Source organism: Lemur catta, chromosome 3 (assembly GCF_020740605.2).
Source record: "Lemur catta isolate mLemCat1 chromosome 3, mLemCat1.pri, whole genome shotgun sequence".
Taxonomy (NCBI): Eukaryota; Metazoa; Chordata; class Mammalia; order Primates; family Lemuridae; genus Lemur; species Lemur catta.
This window is the reverse complement of record NC_059130.1, coordinates 28,822,528-28,847,325: the sequence shown is the minus strand read 5'-3', so window position 1 is coordinate 28,847,325 and position 24,798 is coordinate 28,822,528. Positions and strand designations below refer to the sequence as shown.

The following is a 24,798-nucleotide window of genomic DNA, read 5'->3' as shown; positions in this document are numbered from 1 at the left end:
TGGAAGGACTCCGAGATGGGTGTGGCTTAGCCAGGGAGGCGGTCCTCCCAGTGTAAGACGAGAAGGCGGGGAAGCGCAGCCAGAGCCAATGAGAAGGCGTGGCCTACAGGCGAGGGGCTTTTATCCACTGAGAGGCGGGGAGGTGGAGTCTCCTGCAAGTGGCGGGAAAACCAGACGCAGGTTGTAGCTCCTGGGATTTGGGAGGGAAAGGTATTGAGGGAATCAATGGAAGAAGTGGGGAATGAATTTTGAGATTGTTCTTCCATACCTTCGCCCTTGAACTTCTGTCCTCCTGATTCTATATTCTCTCATATTCCTCTCTTCTGATCTCCAAGCTGCTTCCCCTGGTACTTAATTTCCTAATTCATTCTGTCAACCTTCACTAAGTGCGACTTTGCCTGTCCCTGAGTGGACGCTGAGGCTACAAATCTGTACCCAAGGACAGACCAGAGAACAAGTAAATTACACTGCTATATCATGTTAAGTGTAATAAATATCACAAATTCTTCCCTTCATCTCCAATTCTTATTGCCACTGCCTTGTTTCAAGCCTTCAGCATTTTTTCACCGAAATTATTTCAGAAGCTTCTAAATGAGTCTCCAACCTCTCCCAGTCCAATTCTTTTTCCATTCTCTGCCAGAGTTTCCTTTCTAAAATCCAAATGTAGCTATATCACTTGGTTGAAGTCCTTCAAACTTCTCCATTTTCTATAACAGTGGTCTCCAACCTTTTTGGCACCAGGGACCAGTTGCATGGAAGACAATTTTTCCATGGACGGGGGTGGGGGTAGAGGCCGGGCTCAGGCGGTGATGCCAGCAATGGGGAGGAGCTGTAAATACAGATGAAACTTCCCTCTCTCCTGCTGCTCATCTCCTGCTGTGCTGTGCAGCCCAGTTCCTAAATTTCGTGGAAGACAATCTGGGGGGGGGGCGGGAGACGGTGGAGGGATGGGAGGCGGAGCTCTGCGGCCTGGTTCCTAAGAGGCCATGGGACTGCTCCGCCGCCTGGGGGTTTGGGACCACAGTTCTATAGGACTACATTTAAGCTTAGCATGAGGTACAAGGCCCTACAAAATTTGGACTTACTTTCTGATAATCCCTCTCTTGAAAGCCAGAGACCCAATCATGCTGAAATACTTTGTTCTGCCTTTTCTTCAGGGCTTTGCAAATATTTTCTCTGCCTGGCATTCTTCCAATTCACTTTCCAACAATTGGTTCAGCTCTCATTTCCTGTAGGGAACCTAGAAACACAGTTCCAACTCTCCTTTCCCCAGGTAAAGTCTAGTCTAGAGCTTTCTTTCCTTTTTTTTTTTTTTTTCAGACAGGGTCTCACTGTCACCTGGACTAGAGTGCATTGGTGTCATCATTGCTCACTGCAACCTCAAACTTCTGGGCTCAAGCGATCCTCCTGCTTCAGCTTCCTGAATAGCTTGGGACTATAAGTGCACACCACCACACCTGGCTAATTTTTCTATCTTTTTTGTAGAGACAAGGTCTTGCTCTGTTGGCCAGGCTGGTCTTGAACTCCTGGTCTCAAGCAATCTTCCCAACTTGACCTCCCAACGTGCTAGGATTACAGGTGTGAGCCACTGGGCCTGGGCCAGTGTAGAGCTTTCTTAGAGCAACCAGGGCACCAGTGTATAACTGCTCTAGTCACAGGGCTGCCATTATTTGTATATAGGTGTGCCATTCCCTTTAGATTGTGAAGCTCCCATTGCAGCTGGCACAATGTTGGACCACATAGTTGTCAACGGAAAAGAAACCAAACTCTGTAAAATAATTTTAAAGAGATTTATTCTGAGCCAAATTTGAGGACCATGACCTGGAGCCACACCCAAGAGGCCTTGAGCAAGTGGACTCAGTGTGGCTGGGTTACAGTTTGGTTTTATACATTTCAGGGAGACGGGTTACAGGTAAAGTCATAAATCAATACGTGGGAATCATACATTGGTTTGGCCCGAAAAGGTGGGCCATCTCGAAGCGGGGGCCAGGTTATAGGTGGGTCCAAAGATTCTTTGGCCTGTAATTGGTTAAAGACATGAAGCTTTGTCTAAAGGCTTGGAATGTTTTAACATAGTTGCTGTTTCTCAGAGATTAGTCACCAGACATAGATTTGTTGTGTAAATTGAGGGCCTGTAGGTTTGTCTTGCATACCCTTAGGCCTGTTAGTGGGTTACAAAGGATGACTCCAAGAAGGGAGGGGGGCATGATGAGGCAGTCTGACCTTCCTCTTCCTGGAAGGCAATTTAGTTTTAGGATATTCTTTGGCCACGAGGGGGTCCATTCAGTCAGCCGGTGGGGGCGTGGTGAGCCTAAAATTTTATTTTAGTTCACATAGTGGACACTCAGTAACTGCTTGTTGAATGAATTAATGATCTAGAAAGTGTTCATGGAGAAGGAATTGAAATCTCCACTCCTTCCCCACTCCCTACCCTTCCTTCTATTTCAGGGAACTTCTCCTAAACTGTTTCTGGTTAACTGATCTAATCTCCTCCATTTGATTATCCTCCATCCAGCTCCCCTCTGATATTCCCTGACTTTAATATAGTTACCCTCAGCTTATTTTATTTCCCATTCAATTTTTGTGTCTGACCATTTCTCAATTCCTTCTATAGAGTCTCCATTTCTGGCTTGCCTCAAGGTCTCTCCTCCCTATTGTTTCAAAGATTCAGTAAAATTACACTTCTCATACTTTATGTTAAAGCAGGTAGATAGCAGTTCTCAAGTGATTCCCCCTTTTTCAGCACCCGATGCTCCATCCTCCATTATTCCAACGTTCCTCCAGGGCCATGTCCCTGTCCCCACACATGCATAAGTTTTGTTCAGGACAAAGGTGAGATCGTCTTTGTGCCTGGGTTAGGTGAGCAAACCGTTTTTTTTTTTTCTCTTGTTAATGTTTTTCAATCCTCTGATAATTGTTTTAATAAATTGTTATTTTCAGGCTATGCAGGAGAATCAGACCTCACCATCAAGCCTCTCTAAAGTCAGGTTTGCGGGGCACCAACACTCTGTAAATGACAATCCTTCCTTTTAAACCTCCAAACCTAAGTAAGCCACACAAGTCTCCATGAAAAGGGTAAAAGACTGAGGAGGGATGGGAAACGACAGGAGGCGGGGAGTAGAAGGCCTGGTAGGGGTCCAGTGCGTCCCCGCGGACCCTCCTCGCCCTCATGAACTTCCGCCCCCTGCACCACCGGAGATCTGACAGGAGGACGCCCGCGAGCTACGTGAGCACGTGGTCGTGCGCGCGGTCCTGGGGGCGGAGCTCAGGGGGTAACTGGGAAGCGACGCAGGTCGTGCGTGCGTGCGTACGTGCTCGCTCACGGCGGTAGCGGCGGAGCGGAGAGGCCAGAGCCGGAGACCGAGCTGGGATCGGGCCCCGGGCGGGGGCGGTGCGAGTGCCGCCGAGCGGATCTTAGGGGCGGGGATTGAGCCGGGGCGGGCGGGACTGGAGCGGAACCCGGGAACGGGGCGGGAGGTCCCAGGGTTCCGGGTTGGGGGGGGTGGAGCCGCACTTCGTCGCCGCGGGGGTGCCGGGACTCCGGCCGCAGTGCCGCCGCCATCACGGACTTCCTGTGGGACAAGCGCACGGGCCTCGCCGCCAGAACGGTGAGCGCGCGGGCTGGCTGGCCGCGGGCCCGAGCGGAAAGATGGCGACCGTGGGGCGGGCGGGGATAGGATTGCATTGGGGGCAAGGGACGGGGGCGAGATTAAGGGAGGAGGAGTATTGAGACCTGCGAAGCGGCAGAGTAGGGAGATGAGGGGAAAGGTGGTTGGCCTGCCTTACATATATATTCAGGAAAACCTGTAGGAAATTTGGGAGGAGCCAAAGTAGGAGAAGGAGTGACAGAGTAGGAATAAGAGTGGTTCCGGTGATGCGAAAGAGCAGGATTTCAAAGTTGGACCAAGGGATCTAGTCAGAGATGGAGAGGGCAAAGACACCACCGTGTCACTTGGAGCATGCAGGAGTCCGACTTGAGGATTAGTTCTGGATTTTCTGAGTAAGAAAGAAAAAGATTTAGAAGTCGGGAAAGGCAAGCTAGAGATGCTTTGGGGGAAAGACCTGTGAGGCACTTTGATGTCATTGTATATGTGGTGAGATGGCATTTATGTGGCTCTGCTAATCAGGGTTGAATTACCTGGGAGACTCTTGTGCTTGCATCTTCTTGGTTTCCTACCAACTCAGTTAGGCCAGGAGTGATCAAACATCACACTCTTCAATTTGAGGAGGTTAGGAAGAAGTGGTCCAAAATGGGAGCCAGACGTTGGAGTCATTAAGCCTTTTACACACCTAATCCTGACACCCCCCCATCAAGACTTCTGTCCTGAGCCTGTTTCATTTCATTCTGCCTTAATATTCTCATCTTCCTGGATTGTGACAGTGATGTCTCTCTCATTTTTTTCCTTGAAGGAAAAAAGAATTCGTGAACCATACTGTTCCAATTCTGTTAACTGGAAGGTGGCCAGCGCTCAGCCAAGTAGGGCTGATATTAATTAAAAACCAGTTATTCTCTATTCCTAAGCACCGAGGGGAGGGGCCAGATGGGAGGCTGACTGTAGTTTGGGGCCTACTGTATTAAAAGTTCTCAAGGGAGCTTTGGCCAGAGATGTGAGAGATGATTAAGATAGTTCAAGGGGCCAGACCCAGGAACTTGATAGTATTTTGCATTTACCTGATATATGTAGAAACCTGACAGGGTGGATTCCTGCCTTCAGGACACTGATGGTCTAATTGGGGAGATAAGACACACTTTTTTTCTTTTTTCTTTTTTCTTTTTTTTTTTTTGAGACAGAGTCTCACTCTGTTGCCCAGGCTAGAGTGCCGTGGCGTCAGCCTAGCTCACAGCAACCTCAGACTCCTGGGCTCAAGCGAACCTTCTGCCTCAACCTCCTGAGTAGCTGGGACTACAGGCATGCGCCACCATGCCTGGCTAATTTTTTCTCTCTGTATATTTAGCTGTCCAGATAATTTCTTTCTATTTTTAGTGGAGATGGGGTCTCGCTCTTGCTCAGGCTGGTCTCGAACTCCTGAGCTCAAACGATCCGCCCGCCTGGGCCTCCCAGAGTGCTGGGATTACAGGTGTGAGCCACCACGCCCAGCCAAGACACACTTTTAATGACTGTAATATAACTGGGAAAACTAAAGCTTTATTCTACTGACTTGGCGAGGAACTCAGCATAGCACAGATATCTATACTTTAAGTCCCAGCCAGGAATGAACTTTGGCAGTCTCCATCAGTCACATAATCCCACTTGTAGTGAGATGTGTCTCAGACCTTAAGGTCTTCATGGAGCCATGTTTGAAGAAAATCAGGGTAGAGCATTTGAACTGAGTGGTGGGTAATGAGGGGTTGTGGAGGCTTTATAGAGTTTTCAACTTGAGTTAGTAGGTGAGTATATACTCCAACAAAGAGAACTTGTAAGCACAGAGGAAGACTGAGCAAGTTGAGGGTGTTAAAAAGGTAGAATCAAAAAGCAGAAACTAGCTTAGTATTTACAGCAGCCAGTCATTGGAGGAAACTTCTGAACCTCAGAGCTTTTTCTACTATCTCCACTTTTCTTTCCCTTCCAGATGCCTCATCCCCGAAGATACCATTCCTCAGAGCGAGGCAGCCGGGGGAGTTATCATGAACACTATCGGAGCCGAAAGCATAAGCGACGAAGAAGTCGCTCTTGGTCAAGTAGCAGTGACCGGACAAGACGTCGCCGGTGGGAAGACAGCTACCATGTTCGTTCCCGGAGGTGAATATTTATTGTTTACATGTTGAGGGCATTGTGCTAAGCAGCTGGCTGAAGGTAATACTCAGTGGATGACAAAATAAGCCATTTGTGCTGCAATGTTAAGAGTTATCGTAAAGGAAGTACATAGTGAGAGACTGAAAACGTACCCAGAGGGTTTGGTTGGGGTTGGAGCAGGATGTGACATCTAAGCTTGTCTGGAGGACAAGTGGGAGTCAAGTGAGAGAAGTGTCTTTGGGCAGAGGGAACGTATGTGCAAAGGACTGGGAGCTAGAGGTCAACTAAATAAGCTAATAGATAAGACAAAACTAGGTTTGGGTAGTTTGAATATTTTAGCAGCATGTTCAATGGGCGGGGTGGGTTAGGAATGTTTAGAGCAAGGCTGGATTTCAGTCAGAAACACTTGAGAAAGAAATGGCTCTTTGACCCTCACCAGAGGGGAGGAAGAAGCCCCCAGAGGGAGAGGTTCTGTAGATGCCTTTTCAGAGGTCTTGGTGACATGCTGGTGTGAGAATCTTCTGTGCTTTCTTACCTCACTTGTCTTGTCTTTGGTCCTCTTGGAGTGCGTCAATGAGTGTCTTAGAGCAATTTTTCTAGCATTACTCTTTGTCCTCACTGAGGCAGGACCTTGTCACATGGTATGGCAGGGAATGTGGCCTGAACAGATGCACCTAATGGATGTTTATTGTCCAACAGCAGCTATGATGATCGTTCCTCGGACCGGAGGGTATATGACCGGCGATACTGTGGCAGCTACAGGCGCAATGACTACAGCCGGGATCGGGGAGAGGCCTACTATGACACAGACTATCGGCATTCCTATGAATATCAGCGGGAGAACAGCAGTTACCGCAGCCAGCGCAGCAGCCGGAGGAAGCACAGACGGCGGAGGAGGCGCAGCCGGACATTCAGCTGCTCCTCTTCGGTGAGTGCTAGCCCAGGCCTTTCTTGTCCCCACTGTTTAGGCCCTCTGGGACCCTGGTAAGTAAGAAGTGTTCTTGTTCTCAGCTGAGCATTGGGGCATGAACATTGAGGTGGGCACTGAGTGTGTCTACTCTCTTGGAAGCTCTTCAACTCTTCGAGGCCCCAGGAATCTGCTTTGGAGATGAATGGGCACGGAGCATATGTGACCCCCAGTGCCCTCCTTGGCATGCTGGGTTTATTGTGTTGGGAGCAGCTCCTCTGCCCCAGTGGCCTCCACTCTTAAATGGGGACCTTGCTTGTGAACTGCCTTTCTCCCCCAAGCCCGGGGCTCTGTGGCCCCCTTGGCAGGCAGGCTTGGGTGGGGGCAAGGGGAGATCTGTGCCCGCCCAGAAGGGCATTTTGTAGAGCATGGGGTTGTGGGTGACATTGGCAACGACACCACTTCTCTGCTCCGCCCGTGCCTGTCCCTGTCCCGTTTTGGGTTTGGGGACTTGGGATTGTGTGCCGCTCTCTCTTCTCACACCGATCCGCCTTACTGCATCTGACGTGTTCCCTTCCACTGTCCCCCATCATCGTCTGTCCCCCCTGGCTGGGCGCCTGTGACCGGTGACCCCTCCACCACCCACCCCGCATCCCTCCGGCCCCCGCTCCGACACCTGGCTTGCTCCGACCCCCCCCGCCCCCCGACAGCAGCACAGCAGCCGGAGAGCCAAGAGTGTAGAGGACGACGCTGAGGGCCACCTCATCTACCACGTCGGGGACTGGCTACAAGAGCGATGTACAAGCCAAATCGTAACAATCCTATAGCCTGTAATGGTCCCATAGCCATCCTAACGTCCCAAGCCAACCCAAGTCACAGCCTCTTTTGCCTTTTCTCAGTGGTGTTGTTTATCTGGGTGGTTTGAGTTGCTGTTGAGAATTGACCTCTGTTGTCCACTCCCAGCTCTCACGGCCCCTGGGTTAAAGGTGGTGGGAATCACACAGGGGTTTTCTTCCCCTGTGATCATCTGTATCTGTTCCCCTTCCTTCATCTCCTCACCCCAGGTCGCTGTACCCCTTTTTCTTCCAACTCAGCTCATTCCCCACCTTCTCTCCCTCCCTCTCCCCGACCCTGCTCTCTTTCGTTTCAGATGAAATTGTAAGCACCTTAGGAGAGGGGACGTTCGGGCGAGTTGTACAATGTGTCGACCATCGCAGGTAACTGTCAGCCCCCTCCCTCCTGCACACCTGCTAGGCGTAAAGAGGTGGTGAGGGTTATCTGGGGCTTTTTTGTTGACTAGCCAAAGGCAGGATTTCTTAGTCTGCATGCAGCCCTGTTCAATTTGACATGTTCTTGAGAACTCAGCAAAAGCCTCTCTGCCAACCTCCAGGGGTGGGGCTCGAGTTGCCCTGAAGATCATTAAGAATGTGGAGAAGTACAAGGAAGCAGCTCGACTTGAAATCAACGTGCTGGAGAAAATCAACGAGAAGGACCCTGACAACAAGAAGTAAGCAAGCAAAGGAGTACGTGGGGAGTCGGGGAGGCTCCACCCTACAGAGAAGAGACTCTCAGACCTGGGTTAGGCAGGCAGGAGAGTCCTAGACTTTCTCATCCATTCATCTTTTGTTCATCATCTTAGAGTAGTAGAACCTCAGGGTAGGGAGGAGGGCCTGTGACATTCTCTAATCCATTCCCCCTTGTTTTCAGGGCAGTTAGGTTGCTCTGTAGTTTGACCCCAGCCCACAGTAGCTTCTGCAGAGATATACCCTGGATATGGCCCTAGACTGAGCATCAGTAGCTTCATCAAAAAAATGAATTAAGCTTTTATACCTAGAACTATGCTGATGAAGCCACAGGCACTTATACAGTAATATATGGTTCACATACATTCATAGGCCAAAAATAGAATAAGAGCATTAAGCAGAGACATAAGAGGACAATAGGTATAAACATGGGCCCAATGGTGGCTGCTGATCAGAGAATTTCAGGAGTTGAGCTAGAGTTGGGGTTTAGGAGTGATAGTTTGATTCAGGGTCTATGCTGTTTGGACCTTGGCACTTAATAGCTGTTTAGTAAATAGTGTTTTGAACTATTTAAAATGTTGCAGAAAAATGTTTTAAAGCTTGGCAGGTAGTAGCTCTCTTGGGTCTGGCAGAAAGGCCATTCCCTAGCTAAACTAAATTTTGTTGGTAATACTAGCTAGCATGTTTGTACATTCGGCCTAGGTAGTCCTCCCTTGTTGGAGGGGTGGTGGGCAGGTGGGAGCTCATCAGACATCCCCCTTCCCCCCCATCTCTTTTCCCAGCCTCTGTGTCCAGATGTTTGACTGGTTTGACTACCATGGCCACATGTGTATCTCCTTTGAGCTTCTGGGCCTTAGCACCTTCGATTTCCTCAAAGACAACAACTACCTGCCCTACCCTATACACCAAGTGCGCCACATGGCCTTCCAGCTGTGCCAGGCCGTCAAGTGTGAGTGGGGTGGGGCTGAGGCGGACTCTGGGGCAGACCCTCCCTTCATTGGACCTCCTTCTGTCTCAGTTGTGCACTGGTGAAGTCCCTAAACAGTCAACTCTCTATTAGCTGCAGTTCTTTACTGTCATCTTGACATCTCTTCTGACTTAACTCCCTGACTGATGTCTTCATCATCACTGATTGCTCTTACTGCTACCCAGGCTAGCAGGGAGCTGGAAGAAAAAGCCTTTGGAATCAAAGCACTTAATTACTTCCTTTTTCCCTCCCTCTCCTTCCTTGGGAAAGCATCAGTAAGACAGCAAACACAGATGAAAATGCATTCCTCGGGCTAGAGTTTTACATTTGTCTGAGATGAGATGTTCTTCATTCACAGCAAAGCAGATGGGAACATGGAGTAGTTCAGCTAAGGGGCCAGGCAGGAAATCTAGACAAGTACATACTTCCTCTTGAGTCTTCACAGCAATAACAGTTTCACAGAATTGAGCTCAGACTATCAGATATACATGTGTGAAAGTCAGTATAAAACTATAACCCAAAGCAAACTATCTATTTTTGTAGCAATTGACATATATATGTATCTTACATTATCAAGAGTAGGGCTTCTTAGACCAGGCATTTCATTTAGATGTAGTACAGAAAGCAGCCCTAGTGATTGTGGACCTGCCTCCTCACCAGCTTTGCTGGGGTCAGTTGCTACCAGTTAGCTCTGGCCACCTGACCAAGCCTGACTTGGCCTTCTCCCCTGCAGTCCTCCATGATAACAAGCTGACACATACGGACCTCAAGCCTGAAAATATTCTGTTTGTGAATTCAGACTATGAGCTCACCTACAACCTAGAGAAGGTAAGATGGACAGAGTCTGCACCTTGTCCAGTGGGAGGCTGGCAGCTGGGCCACCTTGCCTTTTACTCAGCCCTTTCTGTCCTTCCTTTCACGTCTTTCTCCCACATTTTCTCCCTGTCTGGCTCCAACTTCATAAAACCAGAATATCAGAATAAGTTGAGAGATTTAAGAAGACTTAAATTGGAAGAGAACTTGGAAGGGACCTCTAAATAACTTTCCAATAGAGTGAAAATGCTTTTAAAGATCTTGGTTCGAACTGCCTTCTATTTTTAGGTATATATTTCTGTGAGGCAGGAAAGTTGGGTTCCCTTGACTGACTGGAAGTAAGGGAGATCTCAGAGCTAAAGAAGCTCTCCTTCCCTTGACCCCTTTGCTACATGTTAGGTATTTTCAGAAAAACTGTATACTCATCTCTTCTGCTACTTAGAGACTTGCATGCTATTCCATGATCATTCCTTCATCCTCTTGCTCTTACTCCTAGAGTACTGTGCTATATTTGAAGGAGGGTGTAAAGCAGGAAATTTCCTGGGGTTTGTGGGGGTAGGCAGGCAGGTCAGAGTTGTTTTTTTTAAGGCTCAGAAGCCCTTTAGAAAATAGTAGTGGAATCTTGGTGTGGGGTGCAGACGTTCATTCTCTTCCTGCTTTGCTCCTAGAAGCGAGATGAGCGCAGTGTGAAGAGCACAGCTGTGCGGGTGGTAGACTTTGGTAGTGCCACCTTTGACCATGAGCACCATAGCACCATTGTCTCCACTCGCCATTACCGAGCACCAGAGGTCATCCTTGGTAAGGGAGGGCAAGGCTGTTGGAGTGTGTGAGGTGATGTGGTGGGGTGGGCCTCCCTAAGCCTCCTAACACCTTTTCCCTCCCATTCCCACCTAGAGTTGGGCTGGTCCCAGCCTTGTGATGTGTGGAGCATAGGCTGCATCGTCTTTGAGTACTATGTTGGCTTTACCCTCTTCCAGGTAAGTGGTGGGGTATCTTAATTGACCACCCAGTATTCTTCTACCTGGTTTCCCTGTTGTCTGCTGAGGACTTGCCTGCTCACTCTTCCAAATTGCTCATCTTCCTGGCAGCTAGTCATCAGCATCCCCTTCTTAGTCCCATACTTAGTTCTGTCTTTGTTTCCCAGACCCATGACAACAGAGAGCATCTAGCCATGATGGAAAGGATCTTGGGTCCTATCCCTTCCCGGATGATCCGCAAGACAAGGTGAACCTTGAATGGGAGAGACTTAACCCTTTTCCTTTTCTTTCCACAGAATTAATCTGTTTCACATCATTTTCTTTTTCTTTGACACCTCCTGTCCCCCCAGTTACTCTCAGATGGGGAAATAAGGGAATTATAACAAGGAGAACCTTCTGATTCCTCAACCTCCCCTTCCCCTCTAGAAAACAGAAATATTTTTATCGGGGTCGTCTGGATTGGGATGAGAACACGTCAGCTGGGAGCTACGTTCGTGAGAACTGCAAACCACTGCGGGTGAGCCAGGCTGGGGATAAATAGTGCCCACCACGCAGAGGTCACTTCTTTCTTTAGGTGGTTTGCCCCTGGAATGGTCTTCATAAGCAGAGGGTTAGGAAAGGAGGGGAGGAAAACTGAAGAAGACATCTTTGGTCAATAGAGGAAAGATAAGAGGGGGAGTGGTTTTGTGGAGGGAAGGAGGTTAGACAGCCTAACCTTGAGACAACCAGAGATCAAAGCAATGTCCTGGATTCTTTAGGTCAGACAGAAAAGAATAAACTACCTTTGAAGAGCTTACATTTTAATGAGGAGCTAAAGAAGATTCATGAAGTTGACAAGGATATACAAGTAGAACTTTCAAAGAGTATGAAGGAGTAATTGTGCTAGTGGGAAGGTAGGTTGAGCTGTAATATCAGAAACATTGGTCATAGTGTGGTGGTAAGGTAGCATTCAGATTGGTTGCAAGCAGAGCCTTGGTTCACCAAGATTGAAAGGTAGGGCCTTGAAGAAGAAGGCAGGATTTGTAAGGCAACCTGCTTCACCTTTTTCCTGCCCTCCTCCACCAGCGGTATCTGACCTCAGAGGCAGAGGAACACCACCAGCTCTTCGATCTGATTGAAAGCATGCTAGAGTATGAACCTGCTAAGCGGCTGACCTTGGGTGAAGCCCTTCAGCATCCTTTCTTCGCCCGCCTTCGGGCTGAGCCACCCAACACCAAGTTGTGGGACTCCAGTCGGGATATCAGTCGGTGACGATTGGGCCCTGGGCCCCCCTGCATCTCTTATAGCAGTGGGTGTCCAGTCCAGGACACTGGTGCTTTTTTATACAAGAGAACAGAGTTGGAGCTCACTCCTCCCTCCTGGCTCTCTATATACCTGTGAATATGTGAAATAGTGTAAATATGACAGAACTTGTACCTATCACTTCAATCCCTGCCTTGTACATAATGCTATTCCATCCACACTCTTTCCACCCTCACCTGCTCCCTCACATGGAGTCGGACGGGGGCAGAGTGAAGTAACCAGGTGACATCTACCCCATGTTTTATAAGGAATTTTGTACAGTCTTTGTGAAATAAAATGACGTGCTTCATCTGACCCCCATCCCTGGAGTTTGAGGTGTGGGCATGCTAGCTAGGGTGGAGGGATGAGATGATTGGCAGCCTCTCTGAGTTTGGGTATGAAAGGATTCCTCACCTTCCAGAATTGACCAGAGCTAGGCCAGTAGCCCTACCTGTCCGCATTGTCATATGGGAGGGTATTGGGTGGGGCAGCGTTTCTCGCAGGTTAGGCTGGAGCAGGATTATTATAAAGTGGCACATCTCTGGTGTGGAATGAGGGCTGGGAAAGGGGTCTGACTACTATAGCCATTAGGCTGCGCCCCCCAGGTAAAGCCAAAAACCCAGTTGGAAAACTTGCTCAACTGGGCTCCAGGGAGGCCGCCACGAGTGGTTAGAAGACTCCCGTCGTCCATCTCGGGAGGCTGGGAAGACTGGGTTCCGACGCGAGGCTTGCTGGGAAGTGTAGTTCGTTAATGGAGGGAGGTCACGTGAGGAAGGGGCGGTACTTGGCTTTAGGGACCGGGTTTGAAGTGTCACGTGGGGGCTCTTCCGTCTTTGCTTTCGACCAAGGCGCAGGCGCAGCCGTCTGCTGCTACGGGGATCCTTGAGGCCCTTCCGGTCGCTACGACCAATCCGTGCACAGAGAAGCGGGGCGGACCGAGAGAGCGGAGGGAGCTCTGAGAGCCACCGCCGCCACCACTGCCGCGGCAGGGGCGTGGAGGGCAGTGGGTGGCCGAGGCCGCAGTTGCAAACATGGCTCAGAACAGAGACGGCGGAAACCCGTTCGCCGAGCCTGGCGAGCTTGACAACCCCTTTCAGGTGACTTGCGCCCGCCTCATTTGGACAGTCAGGTTGATTCTTCCCGGTTCTGTAGGGTCGGGCTAACTTGTATGCCCATTGGTGACGTTTCGTCCTGGGGAAGGGCCGCCACGTGGGGGTGACAGTGACTCCATGCCAGTGAGTACCCCGGGGGGCAATGCGAGTGATGGGTTTGAAGCAAATGTTGGGACAACAGCGTGGCCCCGAAGGTGCAGTACTTGGTGCTGTGGGCAGTTTAGGAGAGTTCCCTGGGAATTCCCCCAGAAGGCACCAAGTGTCAGCTGAGCCCCAGGTCTCTGCCCTCAGGACCCAGCTGTGATCCAACACCGACCCAGCCCGCAGTATGCCACGCTCGATGTCTACAACCCTTTTGAGACCCGGGAGGTGAGTTACTGGAGAGCACAGGAGGGCAAAGGAGGAGGTTTGCCAGTGAGCCCAGTCTGTCTGGGTACAGGGGACCTTTCTGCATGCAGAGGAAGGGAGAGGCATTGTGATCTTAGGTTCCCTGAGAGACGCCAGTCTGTCATGGGATGTGTAAATCTTTCTAGGGACAACTAGGGCCAAGATTCATCTAAAAGTCCATCCTGGGAGGACCAGTCTGGCAGGGCCTGAACCAAGGCTGTGTCTGGGAACACTTCCTTGAAGAAAATAAAGGTTGGGGCAGGTTGGAGTTGATGTTAGGTGTGCAGTTTTAAGGCAGGGAATGAGAAGAACTACACCTGTTTGTCCCACTGGAATAGAAAATGGTGAGTTTTAAGAAGTTACAAGGGGTAGAGATGGTGGATGAGTGTTTTGAATCCTTGCTGAGGAATTGGATGTGAGGGGTGATGAGGGCTGCTGCAAGTCATCAAAAGTTCTCTGACATAAATTGAACACAAGAATTAGTTTCCTAACAGGAGGAGGAAAGGCTGCTGCCTTAAGGTAATCAGTTCTGGGTCTAAAAGCATTCAAGCAGACTCTATAGAGTCCTGTGTTATGAGGGACTAGATGTTCCCTAAGGTCTTTGCCCCAACAGGTGTCACCAGCCTATGAGCCTGCTGCCCCTGCCCCATTGCCTGCACCTTCAGCTCCCTCTTTGCAGCCCTCGAGAAAGCTCAGTCCCACAGAACCCAAGAACTATGGCTCCTATAGCACTCAGGTAAAGCAGGTTTGTGGGTGGGGGCTGGGGAGAGGGGCCAGTGTTGGGGCCCAGGGTTCACATTCCCTCTGCTCATCCTGAGCAGGCCTCAGCTGCAGCAGCCACAGCTGAGCTGCTAAAGAAACAGGAGGAGCTCAACCGGAAGGCAGAGGAGTTAGACCGCAGAGAGCGGGAGCTGCAGCATGCTGCCCTGGGGGGCACTGCTAGTAAGTGGATCTTTGGTAGGGTGGGAGAGAGCATCTGATGGTTTGGAAGGAGCAAAAAAGGGGTCTTAAGAGCATCGGCTTTGGAGTCAGACTGCTGGCTTTGAATTTTGGAGATACCACTTACTGACCGTGATCTCTTAGACAAGTTATTTAATCTTGGGTGCCTCAATTTCTTTATTTGCAAAGTGCAAATAATGTTTGAATCTGTTTGACAGGATTGTTGTGAGGGTTAAACAAGGTCATGTATGTAAAGTGTTTGGTGCAGTGCTTACCTGTCATAAATATTAGCAAACACTTGTTGTTACTTTTACTTTTTCCACTTTCTCTTCTCTCTTTGGACCCCAAATTGGAGGTAAAAGAGAGGACCCAGGGATGAAGGGAAGGAAGAATGATTCCTTTGTTGGTCTCTGCCTCACTTCTGGGGTCCTCCTACTCTCTTTGTGCCTTACAGCTCGACAGAACAATTGGCCCCCTCTACCTTCTTTTTGCCCAGTTCAGCCCTGCTTTTTCCAGGACATCTCCATGGAGATCCCCCAAGAATTTCAGAAGACTGTATCCACCATGTACTACCTCTGGATGTGTGAGTAGTGAGAAGCCTTTTGGAGGAAGTTACTGGTAGATCTCTTAACTGCCCCGAGGGCCACTCATCTAGAACCAGACACTTCACCTCTCCTCAACATTCTGATTTTAAGCAGTTTCTCCATGAATCTTCCTGGGTTGCTGTTTTTAAAGCCATTTAGAACCTGTTCACCAGCCTGCTAGCAAATATATGTTCTTGCCCCCTCCCCACTTTCCTTCGTCCCCATGCAGAAATGTATTCTGAATCATTTAAATGTCTTTGCAAGGTGATCACACGTGATTGAGATTTGCTTGCTCTGTCTCTTCCTGTTGAGTTGAGGATTCCATGAAGGAGCTACCTTCCTTTCCTTACTCTGCCACATTCGGTGAGGGTTGTGGGGTGAGCACAGATGGGAAGGATTCTTCATTGCAGTCCAGAAGGACCTGTCATCCTGTTCCTCTGCCCCTTAGGCAGCACTCTGGCTCTTCTCCTGAACTTCCTCGCCTGCCTGGCCAGCTTCTGTGTGGAGACCAGCAACGGCTCAGGCTTTGGGCTTTCTCTCCTTTGGGTACTCCTTTTCACTCCCTGCTCCTTTGTCTGCTGGTATCGCCCCATGTATAAGGCCTTCCGGTAAGTGTGTGTGTGGGGATGGTAATGGGGACCTGGGACGGGCCCCACGTCTGCTCCTTCAGTCCTGATTTTTCTTCCACTCTCCCCATTTTTTTCTCTTTGCAGGAGCGACAGTTCATTCAATTTCTTCGTTTTCTTCTTCATTTTCTTCGTCCAGGATGTGCTGTTTGTTCTCCAGGCCATTGGTATCCCCGGTTGGGGATTCAGGTCTGTGAAGTTACCCTCTCCCTTTCCTCCCAGTCCTCTAGACCAAGCTGGCACTCGGTACTGAGGTAGAAGTAGTTCAGAAAAAGAAAATACAGTTTTAATCCTTGGGAGGTGCTAGTTCAATGAGCTGTAGGACATACTTTCAAGATAGAGCCCAGACAGAACTGTCGACAGGCATAGACTGAGAGGAAGAAGGTTACGTGTGGTCAATCTGAGAGGCTTCCTGGAGAAGGCATACAAACTGTAGTTTAAGAGAGGAGGGAGAGTCCTGAGAGTACTGCCTGGAATTGCTTAGAGAGCTAGAAGCTAATGGTTCAGAAACTGAAATTAAGCTATGAAGAGAGTAGCTGCAGTTGGGATTGTGGTGTGTGGAATGCTGCCAGGCTGACAAGAGGAGCGACCGCTGATGGGAAGAGGGGGAAAAGGGCCCGTTGGCAACTTGACCACTGGAGAAGCTGGGAGGGCAAAGACCCAGCTGTGAGCAGCCCCTCTTCACTAGCACATCCTTCCCGTCCTTGTAGTGGCTGGATCTCCGCTCTGGTGGTGCTGAAGACCAACACGGCTGTAGCTGTGCTCATGCTGCTGGTTGCCCTCTTCTTCACTGGCATCGCTGTGCTGGGAATTGTGATGCTAAAGCGGGTGAGGGGCTGTGTTGAAGATGGGGCCAAGAGGGTGAGATCACGGGTCCCTAGGGGCCTGAGTGGAACATTCAGGAGGAACTGAGGCGGGCCAGGCTGATGGGCAAGTTCTCAGCTAATGGACCTCTGGGGTGTATGTTTCTGTGTGTGTGAATATGTGTGTTGGGAAGGAGGGTCAGAGCCAAGAAGGAAAAGCTAGAGCAGCAGACTGGTGAGTGGTGACGATGGTGTTTGGCTGGGGCGAGGCAACAGCTGCTGGAATGTACTATAATGTCTTTGTCCTCTACTCGCAGATCCACTCCTTGTACCGCCGCACAGGTGCCAGCTTTCAGAAGGCCCAGCAAGAATTTGCTGCTGGTGTCTTCTCCAACCCTGCAGTGCGAACCGCAGCTGCCAATGCAGCCGCTGGGGCTGCCGAAAATGCCTTCCGGGCCCCGTGACCCTTGACTGGGATACTCTGGCCCTGCCACTTGAGGGAGCTGACTTAGTTCCCATCCCTGAGGTCTCTGGGACTTGGAGAGACATCACTATTTGATGGCTTCTTTATAGTGTCCCCAATCCCACGGCCATGACTGCTGAACCTGACTTAGGGGCTTGGGGAGTCCACTGTGACCCAGTCACTGCTCACTCTTCCCCCCAACATCGGGCCACATTGCTGCCGCCTCTTACACACCCCAACCTAGCTTCCCTCTGCTGTGCCAAGGCTGTTGCTTCGGTTATTTAAATAAAAAGAAAGTGGAACTGGAACTCACATCCCTGTTTCCTGTATTTTCATTGGTAATTAGGCCTCATGAAAGAGAAAGTGTGGAGTGGAAGCAGAGTGTGAACTGTGGGGGGCGGGGCGGCACAGCCCAGGTGGCTGGTGCGGGAAGAGGGAGGGAAGTCCACGGCTGGGCGTGGAAACGCGGAGCCGCCAGGGAGCCCTACGCTCCATAAATGACCGGGGGAAGAGCCGCTGCCTCTGCTGGGAACGCCAGGGACTCGTGGGCCTGGGGCCTGAGAGGCTGGGTGGGGCTCAAGTGGGCGCTGAAAGGATCAGCAGCAACTCAGCCAGGATTCGAGGAGAGGCAGGGGGTGGAGAAGCGCTCAAAGGGCCGAGCTAGCTGCCTCGCCCTGCCGCCGCCACCCCACACCCCACAATCTCAGTCCCGAACTACAACTCCCGGGGTGCACCGCGCCGGCCCTTGCCGCCACGCCCCTTCTCCCGCACCATCCCATCCCCATCCCCCGCCTTCAGTCTCCGACCTGCTGCAGCCCGAGCTGGGGGAGCGGAGCATGGTGGGGAGGGGAGCCGGGCAGGCGACCCGGGGGACGGCGGCGCCGCTGCCTCTCCCCACCAGGCGGCCCCGGATCCCACTGGATAGCCTGAGGGCACACCGACCGCGCCTCTAGAGTCACCCCGCGCCATCCCCTCCCCTCTTCTCTGTACTTCTTTCCATCCTTCTCGTCCTTATCCTCCCCACCCTTCCCTGGGCTCCGGACCGCCGCCCTCTCTTCACTCCTGGACCAGCCCTTCTGGGCGCCCCTCTTCCCTAGGGAGATGCGATGAGCCGGTGCTCCTGCGTCCTCATCGTCGCCCCGGGCACGGTGCCCGTCCAGTGCCCGTGCTGGGGAGGAAGCACCCCGCGGTCCCTCCGTGAGGCCCCTCGCTTGGGCCCCGCCCCAGCTGGCGTCCCTGGGCCATGCCCCAGGGGACCCAGCCACGGGGTGGGCTCTAGAGCGAGGGGGGTGGAGAGGAGAAAGGACGGGGCCTTTGGCGCCTCTGAGATGCTCCTAAGCACCACGGGGTGCCGAGCGAGGCGCAGGCAACCGGGTGGTAGGCATGATGCCCTCGACTAGTGACTCCAGCCGCTCTCTGACCAGCCGGCCCAGCACCCGGGGCCTTACTCACCTCCGCCTCCACCGACCCTGGCTGCAGGCCCTGCTCACGCTGGGGCTGGCCCAGGTGCTCCTGGGCATCCTGGTGGTCACCTTCAGCATGGTGGCCTCTTCCGTCACCACCACCGAGAGCATCAAGAGGTCCTGCCCGTCTTGGGCTGGGTTCTCGGTGAGTTGGGTGCACAGTTGTTGGGTGGGGGAGGCTCCTCGGGCCCCACCCCTCCACACCAGCTGCAAGTCCACATCCTGCCCTCTCCTTCCTCTCCTGGTCCTCTCCCTCCTTACAGGGCTGGGTGCATCCTGTGGTGAGGGGCTCACTCAGGTGCCTGCCCTGCCAGGCTGAGCCTGTGCCCACTCTGTCCCCAGCTGGCGTTCTCCGGGGTGGTTGGCATTGTGTCCTGGAAGCGGCCATTCACTCTAGTGGTAGGTGCCAGAGTCCAGTGCCCACTGAGAGGCAGGTGCCCAGCACCTGAGGGGATGTCCATATTTCCCTCAAGAAGAGAACTGGCTCCCCAATTAATGCCAGCTGGGCACGAAGTGTCTGTGAAGGCGGGTGGTTCCATCCATGGTAGAGGGGTACTCATGAGGATCCCAATCCTGAGTCCGCACCCTGTTTCCCCCAGATCTCCTTCTTCTCCTTGCTTTCGGTGCTCTGTGTCATGCTTAGCATGGCTGGCTCTGTTCTCTCCTGTAAGAATGGTCAGCTGGCTCGAGACTTTCAAGAATGCTCCATGGTGAGACTTGAGGAGGGACAGCTGGAAAGAACTGGTTGGGAGAGGTGTACAGGACACTTGGGTTTGTCCTGACTCAGGGTGCCTCACTCTCCCTAATCCCATCAGGACGGAAAGGTCTGTGTGTGCTGTCCCTCTGTTCCTCTACTCCGACCCTGTCCAGAGTCAGGGCAGGAACTGAAAGTTGCCACTAACTCCACCTGTGATGAAGCCCGAGGGGCTCTCAAGGTGAGCATGCACCCACGCAGACATCCTTCTGGTTGTCACCCATGCCTCCCTTTCTGGGGTACCCACAGGCCCAGAATGTGTGGGACTTACCCCTTCCCTCACTCCCCCTCTCCTGTCTTTTCCCTTCCCAGAACCTGCTCTTCAGCGTCTGTGGGCTCACCATTTGTGCCGCCATAATCTGTACCCTCTCTGCTATTGTTTGCTGCATCCAGATCTTCTCTCTGGACCTTGTGCATACGGTGACAGGGGAGCTGGGGCCAGAGCCAGGCAGGCATGGTGGCATGCAGGGATGTGTGTGCTGGGTCTGGGCCTGAGGGAACGGTGGTTACAGATCTGGCTTCTGAGCACCAGGGGCTGCGAGTCATCTACTGGGTATGCATGTCTACTGCAGGGATGTTTAGGGGCCAAAGGGAGGGAGAGAGGGGGAGATGACGGGGTGAGTTAAGTATGTGATGCCAGTCTGGGACCAAAAGGAGGTTTAGAGAACAGGACAGGGTGTGGGGTAGAGTCTTAGATCCAGGTGACGATAAACAGTGGACATTCTTGTGGAGACAGAGAACAGGTTGTGATTCTGGATGGGGGCGGGGCCGCAAAGAGGACAAATTTCTAGGTGGCCAAGGTCAGAGCTAGAGGTCCAGGGTGGGGGCGAGGCTAAGGATGAGCTGGTTCTGGGTGAGGGATGGGCCAGAACTGGGGCTTCCTGGACAAAAAAATAATATAGATGAGAAAAGAGTTTGGGGGCCAAGAACCTGCTTGTTCCCCAGCAGCTGGCTCCTGAGCGCTCAGTCTCAGGCCCCCTGGGGCCTCTGGGCTGTACATCCTCACCACCAGCCCCTCTCCTACACACCATGCTGGACCTGGAAGAATTTGTACCACCTGTGCCCCCACCGCCCTACTATCCCCCAGAGTACACCTGCAGCTCAGAAACAGATGCACAGAGGTGAGGCCTCGCAGGGTCCTGCTGGGAGAACTGAGGAAGGGGACAGGGGCTGGCCGGGATTGGTGGGGTAGGATCTTTGTGGAGTAGCAGCTGTTTTCTCCTACTTTGACCCTCTCCCTCATCTTGCCAGCATCACGTACAATGGCTCCATGGACAGCCCAATGCCCTTGTACCCTACTGATTGCCCCCCTTCTTATGAGGCCGTCATGGGACTACGAGGAGACAGCCAGGTGAGGGCATGTATTGATGAGGGCTGGGAAGCAGGACTGAACAAGCTGTAGTTGCTGGATAAAGATAATAGTAGTTGTCATGATCTTTGTAGTACTGGCATGTCCACTGTCGTCTTTGATCTCACCTAGAGCCTGGGGAGGTGGGTGGGATAGGAACTATTATTTCTCTCTTACAGATGTGGATACTGAGTCCCACATAGGTGACTTGTACAAAGTGACAAAGTTGGTCTGGAATCTAGATCTCCAGAGCTCTGTCCACACATAGGGGTGGCCATGTCAGTGAGTAGGCCTAGACCCTTGATCCTTGTGTCTTCTGCAGGCCACTCTCTTTGATCCTCAGCTTCATGATGGCTCTTGCATCTGTGAGCGAGTGGCCTCCATTGTAGATGGTGAGCAGAGAGTGGGGAGGGGTGTATGAGGGCAGAGCTTTGGCTGTCAGGGATATTGGGCTGGGTGGGGGCAAAAGAAGAGGGAGATAAGGCTGAGTCGGTGGCTTTGGGGCAAACAAGGGCTGTGGCTTCTTGGAATCCTGGACTTCCTCTGAGATCAAGCTGGAAGCAGAGCCAACCGCAGAGGCTGGGCTTAGGGAAAAGAGAACTGCCTGGACAGTGCCGGGCCAGGCTGGTGCTACCTAGCGCCCCCTGCTGCCCACAGTGTCCATGGACAGCGGGTCTCTGGTGCTGTCAGCCATCGGCGACCTCCCTGGGGGCTCTAGCCCATCCGAGGACTCGTGCCTGCTGGAGTTGCAGGGCTCCGTGCGCTCCGTTGACTACGTGCTCTTCCGCTCTATCCAGCGCAGCCGCGCCGGCTACTGCCTCAGCCTGGACTGTGGCCTGCGGGGCCCCTTTGAGGACAGCCCCCTGCCACGGCGGCCCCCACGGGCTGCCCGCTCCTATTCCTGCTCTGCCCCAGAGGCCCCACCCTCACTGGGTGCCCCCACAGCTGCCCGCAGCTGCCACCGGCTGGAGGGCTGGCCGCCCTGGGTGGGACCCTGCTTCCCTGAGCTGAGGCGGCGGGTCCCCCGGGGAGGTAGCCGCCCAGCTGTGGCCCCTCCCACCCGAGCCCCTACTCGACGCTTCAGCGATAGCTCAGGTTCCCTCACCCCACCGGGGCACCGGCCTCCTCATCCGGCTTCCCCACCACCACTGCTGCTGCCACGGTCCCACAGTGACCCAGGCATCACCACCTCCAGCAACACTGGTAAGCCTCCCTCCCCCGCCACCCCGGTTCAGAAGAGGGCAGGCACTGGGAATTAGAGGGTCAGTGATGCCCACCAGGATTTGGGACACTGTTGAGGTCCCTGAGGAAGAAGAAAGGATGAGTTCACTCCTGGGATAGACATTTCTTTAGTCCTCACTTCCTAGGGATAGAGCATCCATAGCTTAGTGGCTGAAAAAGGAAGACATGTTTTTTGAAAGCAGTTCCACTGCTCCCAGCCTGGGCCAGTTACCTATCCTTTTCAAGCCTTAGTTTCTCACCTTAAAACAGGTATAGTGGTAGTACTTCCACCGTAAGTGCCATAGTGTTGCTGAAAAGTGAGATAATGCACGTAAAATGCTTAGCATTGTGCTGAAAGTGCTCGTGATTACCGCTGTGCGCCAGGGGCTGGGGAGCATGCAGCAGCGAACGGTACCCCCAGAGTCCCTGGACCACCTAGTCATTGGCAGATGTGGGCAGAGATGATGGTCCCTTGATTAGGGACAGGGTGTGGGAGCTGTGGAACTTCTCTGGGCTTGAGTTCTCACAGGACAGTGGATGGGTGGGCGTGTCCACAGCATCCCCACTAAGTCCCTGTCCCTTCTCTCTTCTCTGCAGCTGACTTCAGGGACCTTTATACCAAAGTGCTTGAGGAAGAAGCTATTTCCGTTTCCTCTGCAGATACAGGTCCGGCATGTGGTTGGTACCCGGGCCATAAGGGGTAGGGGAGCGCAGCCTGGCCCTTTCTGTACCCCCATCCTATTCTCTTATCTGTTTTTTTCTCTCCGCAGGGCTCTGCTCTGAAGCCTGCCTCTTCCGCCTAGCCCGCTGCCCTTCCCCCAAGTTGCTACGTGCCCAGTCAGCGGAGAAACGGCGTCCTATGCCCACCTTCCAGAAAGTGCCCCTGCCCTCAGGCCCTACGCCTGCCCACTCCCTGGGGGATCTGAAGGGCAGCTGGCCAGGCCGGGGCCTGGTCACTCGTTTCCTCCAGATGTCCAGGAAGGCCCCGGACCCCAGTGGGACTAGAGCCCATGGACATAAGCAGGTAGGAGTTGAGGAAGCCAGGAAGATCATTGGAAAAGCCTGGAGTTTCAGGTTGAACCATACTGATGCCCCCTCTTCGGTCCCCCTCCAGGTACCCCGGAGCCCATGGGGCCGGCCAGGCCGAGAGAGCCTCCACCTTCGCAGCTGTGGAGACCTGAGCTCTGGCTCCTCCTTGCGGCGTCTCCTGTCTGGCCGCCGGCTGGAGCGTGGTACACGCCCTCAAAGCCTCAGCCTCAATGCGGGCAGCCGGGAGACAGGGCTCTGACCTGGGCTTCTTGTCACACTGAACACATCCAGATAAATATGGGGCCACAGACACCAGGTGGTTGGGACAGCACCCTCGAGCACCCCCTTGCACTGGCTGTCACAAAAAGATACCTGCTGTACACCCTCCAAAAGTGTCCATTTCCCTCTTACCTCTCCGGGCTGCTTGCCTCTGCCCCTCCGGACTGGGAGAGCTTCTGTCCTGAGCTGCATGGGTATTCTGGCTGTGGGGGAAGATGCCCCTGCTTATAGGATTGCAGGAGGAAAATGAATAAACTCCTCTCCCCCCTGGCATGAGAGTGGCTCTTCCTGATTTGCAGGGGCGCTATGGTGAGGGCAAAGGCATGTCCCAGGTTAATTAAGTACAGGGCATGTGTGCCTGAGTGATGGGGGTGCTGAGGCAGGCATGAAGAGTCAGAAAAATCCAGGTGGTTCTCAGCTCTGTGTGCCATCTCTAGCTGCATGACCTTGGGCAAGTTATTTAACCCCAACTGCCTGATCGATAAAACATTGGGAAGGTGAATGTTTGTAAATCTCTTAACAAACCATGTAAGCCTTCAATAAATTTCAGTTTTCCCTTCTCTCCTGGATCATTCTTTGTCACCAATGAAATTTGTTCTAGTATTTCTTATATTTAAGAAAACTCTATGAAGACACTATTTATTTCCAGCAACCAACTGTATCTCTGCTCCTTTTTGTAGCAAAAGGTTTTCTCTCTTATTTCCACTCTTGAACATCTATTCTCTCCTTGCCTACCATTAGACTCCTTCTCCTACCTCTCCCCAGCCACTGCTCTTGACAAAGTTTTCAGTGACCAAAGTGGTATCAGATCCAGTGACCATTTTTCTGTCACCATCTCACTTCACCTCTAAGTAGCAATTAACCCAGATAATCAGTACCTTTCTTGAATTTTTCCCTTTCTAGTCTTTGAAGATAAACAGTCTCCTACTTTTCCTCCTACTTTACCCTCAGGACATCCTTTACCAGCTTCTACACCCCTGCCGGACTGGTTAACACTGGAGGGCCCTGGGGCTCTCTCCTAAACCCTCTTCTCTTTTCTACCCCTACTCTTTTTTTTTTTCAGACAGAATCTCACTCTGTTGCCCGGGCTAGAGTGCCATGCTGTCAGCCTAGCTCATAGCAACCTCAAACTCTGCCCAGGCTAGAGTGCCATGGTGTCAGCCTAGCTCACAGCAACCTCAAACTCTGCCCAGGCTAGAGTGCCATGGTGTCAGCCTAGCTCACAGCAACCTCAAACTCCTGGGCTGAAGCAATCCTACTGCCTCAGCCTCCTGAGTAGCTGAGACTACAGGGCACCACCATGCCCGGCTAATTTTTGTTTTATTTATATATATATATATATATTTTTAGTTGTCCAGCTAATTTCTTTCTATTTTTTAAATAGAGACAGAGTCTCGCTCTTGCTCAGGCTGGTCTGGAACTCCTGAGCTCAAACAATCTGCCCGCCTCAGCCTCCCAGAGTGCTAGGATTACAGGCGTGAGCCACCGCGCCTGGCCATCCTACTCTTTCTATAGGTGGCCCTACCATGGTCCATGGCTTTAAGTACCACCTATGTGTTAATGTATAACTCCAGCCTTCACCTAAGT

General features: G+C 52.1%; 3 protein-coding genes across 10 annotated transcripts; all 3 read left to right on the top strand.

Annotated features, from left to right (window-relative positions):
* The first annotated feature begins 3,278 nt into the window (after positions 1 to 3,278).
* On the top strand, positions 3,279 to 12,518 carry CLK2 (CDC like kinase 2). Of its 5 annotated transcripts, none has more exons than XM_045545289.1 (13): positions 3,279 to 3,608; positions 5,572 to 5,741; positions 6,438 to 6,663; positions 7,356 to 7,440; positions 7,793 to 7,859; positions 8,033 to 8,149; positions 8,948 to 9,114; positions 9,866 to 9,960; positions 10,614 to 10,743; positions 10,840 to 10,922; positions 11,090 to 11,169; positions 11,349 to 11,439; positions 11,988 to 12,518. In XM_045545289.1, the coding sequence occupies exons 2-13, from the start codon at positions 5,572 to 5,574 to the stop codon at positions 12,171 to 12,173; spliced, it is 1,497 nt and encodes a 498-aa protein (XP_045401245.1). In that variant the 5' UTR covers positions 3,279 to 3,608; the 3' UTR covers positions 12,174 to 12,518. The 5 variants fall into 5 exon arrangements, with proteins under 5 accessions (XP_045401245.1, XP_045401244.1, XP_045401243.1 ...); XM_045545288.1 differs by having other exon boundaries at positions 7,353 to 7,440; XM_045545287.1 differs by having other exon boundaries at positions 6,435 to 6,663.
* Positions 12,519 to 12,960: 442 nt separating this feature from the next.
* SCAMP3 (secretory carrier membrane protein 3) lies at positions 12,961 to 17,429 on the top strand. Its single transcript, XM_045545292.1, has 9 exons — positions 12,961 to 13,300; positions 13,607 to 13,684; positions 14,316 to 14,438; positions 14,524 to 14,644; positions 15,096 to 15,224; positions 15,674 to 15,833; positions 15,939 to 16,040; positions 16,562 to 16,679; positions 16,972 to 17,429. The coding sequence occupies exons 1-9, from the start codon at positions 13,235 to 13,237 to the stop codon at positions 17,116 to 17,118; spliced, it is 1,044 nt and encodes a 347-aa protein (XP_045401248.1). The 5' UTR covers positions 12,961 to 13,234; the 3' UTR covers positions 17,119 to 17,429.
* Positions 17,430 to 17,855: 426 nt separating this feature from the next.
* FAM189B (family with sequence similarity 189 member B) lies at positions 17,856 to 23,771 on the top strand. Of its 4 annotated transcripts, none has more exons than XM_045545279.1 (12): positions 17,856 to 18,725; positions 18,923 to 18,979; positions 19,180 to 19,290; positions 19,396 to 19,515; positions 19,647 to 19,754; positions 20,280 to 20,455; positions 20,586 to 20,685; positions 21,005 to 21,074; positions 21,340 to 21,885; positions 22,501 to 22,581; positions 22,674 to 22,927; positions 23,018 to 23,771. In XM_045545279.1, the coding sequence occupies exons 1-12, from the start codon at positions 18,501 to 18,503 to the stop codon at positions 23,189 to 23,191; spliced, it is 2,022 nt and encodes a 673-aa protein (XP_045401235.1). In that variant the 5' UTR covers positions 17,856 to 18,500; the 3' UTR covers positions 23,192 to 23,771. The 4 variants fall into 4 exon arrangements, with proteins under 4 accessions (XP_045401235.1, XP_045401236.1, XP_045401238.1 ...); XM_045545280.1 differs by having other exon boundaries at positions 17,860 to 18,725; positions 22,501 to 22,569; XM_045545281.1 differs by having other exon boundaries at positions 17,861 to 18,725; positions 20,283 to 20,455; positions 22,501 to 22,569.
* Positions 23,772 to 24,798: the final 1,027 nt, after the last annotated feature.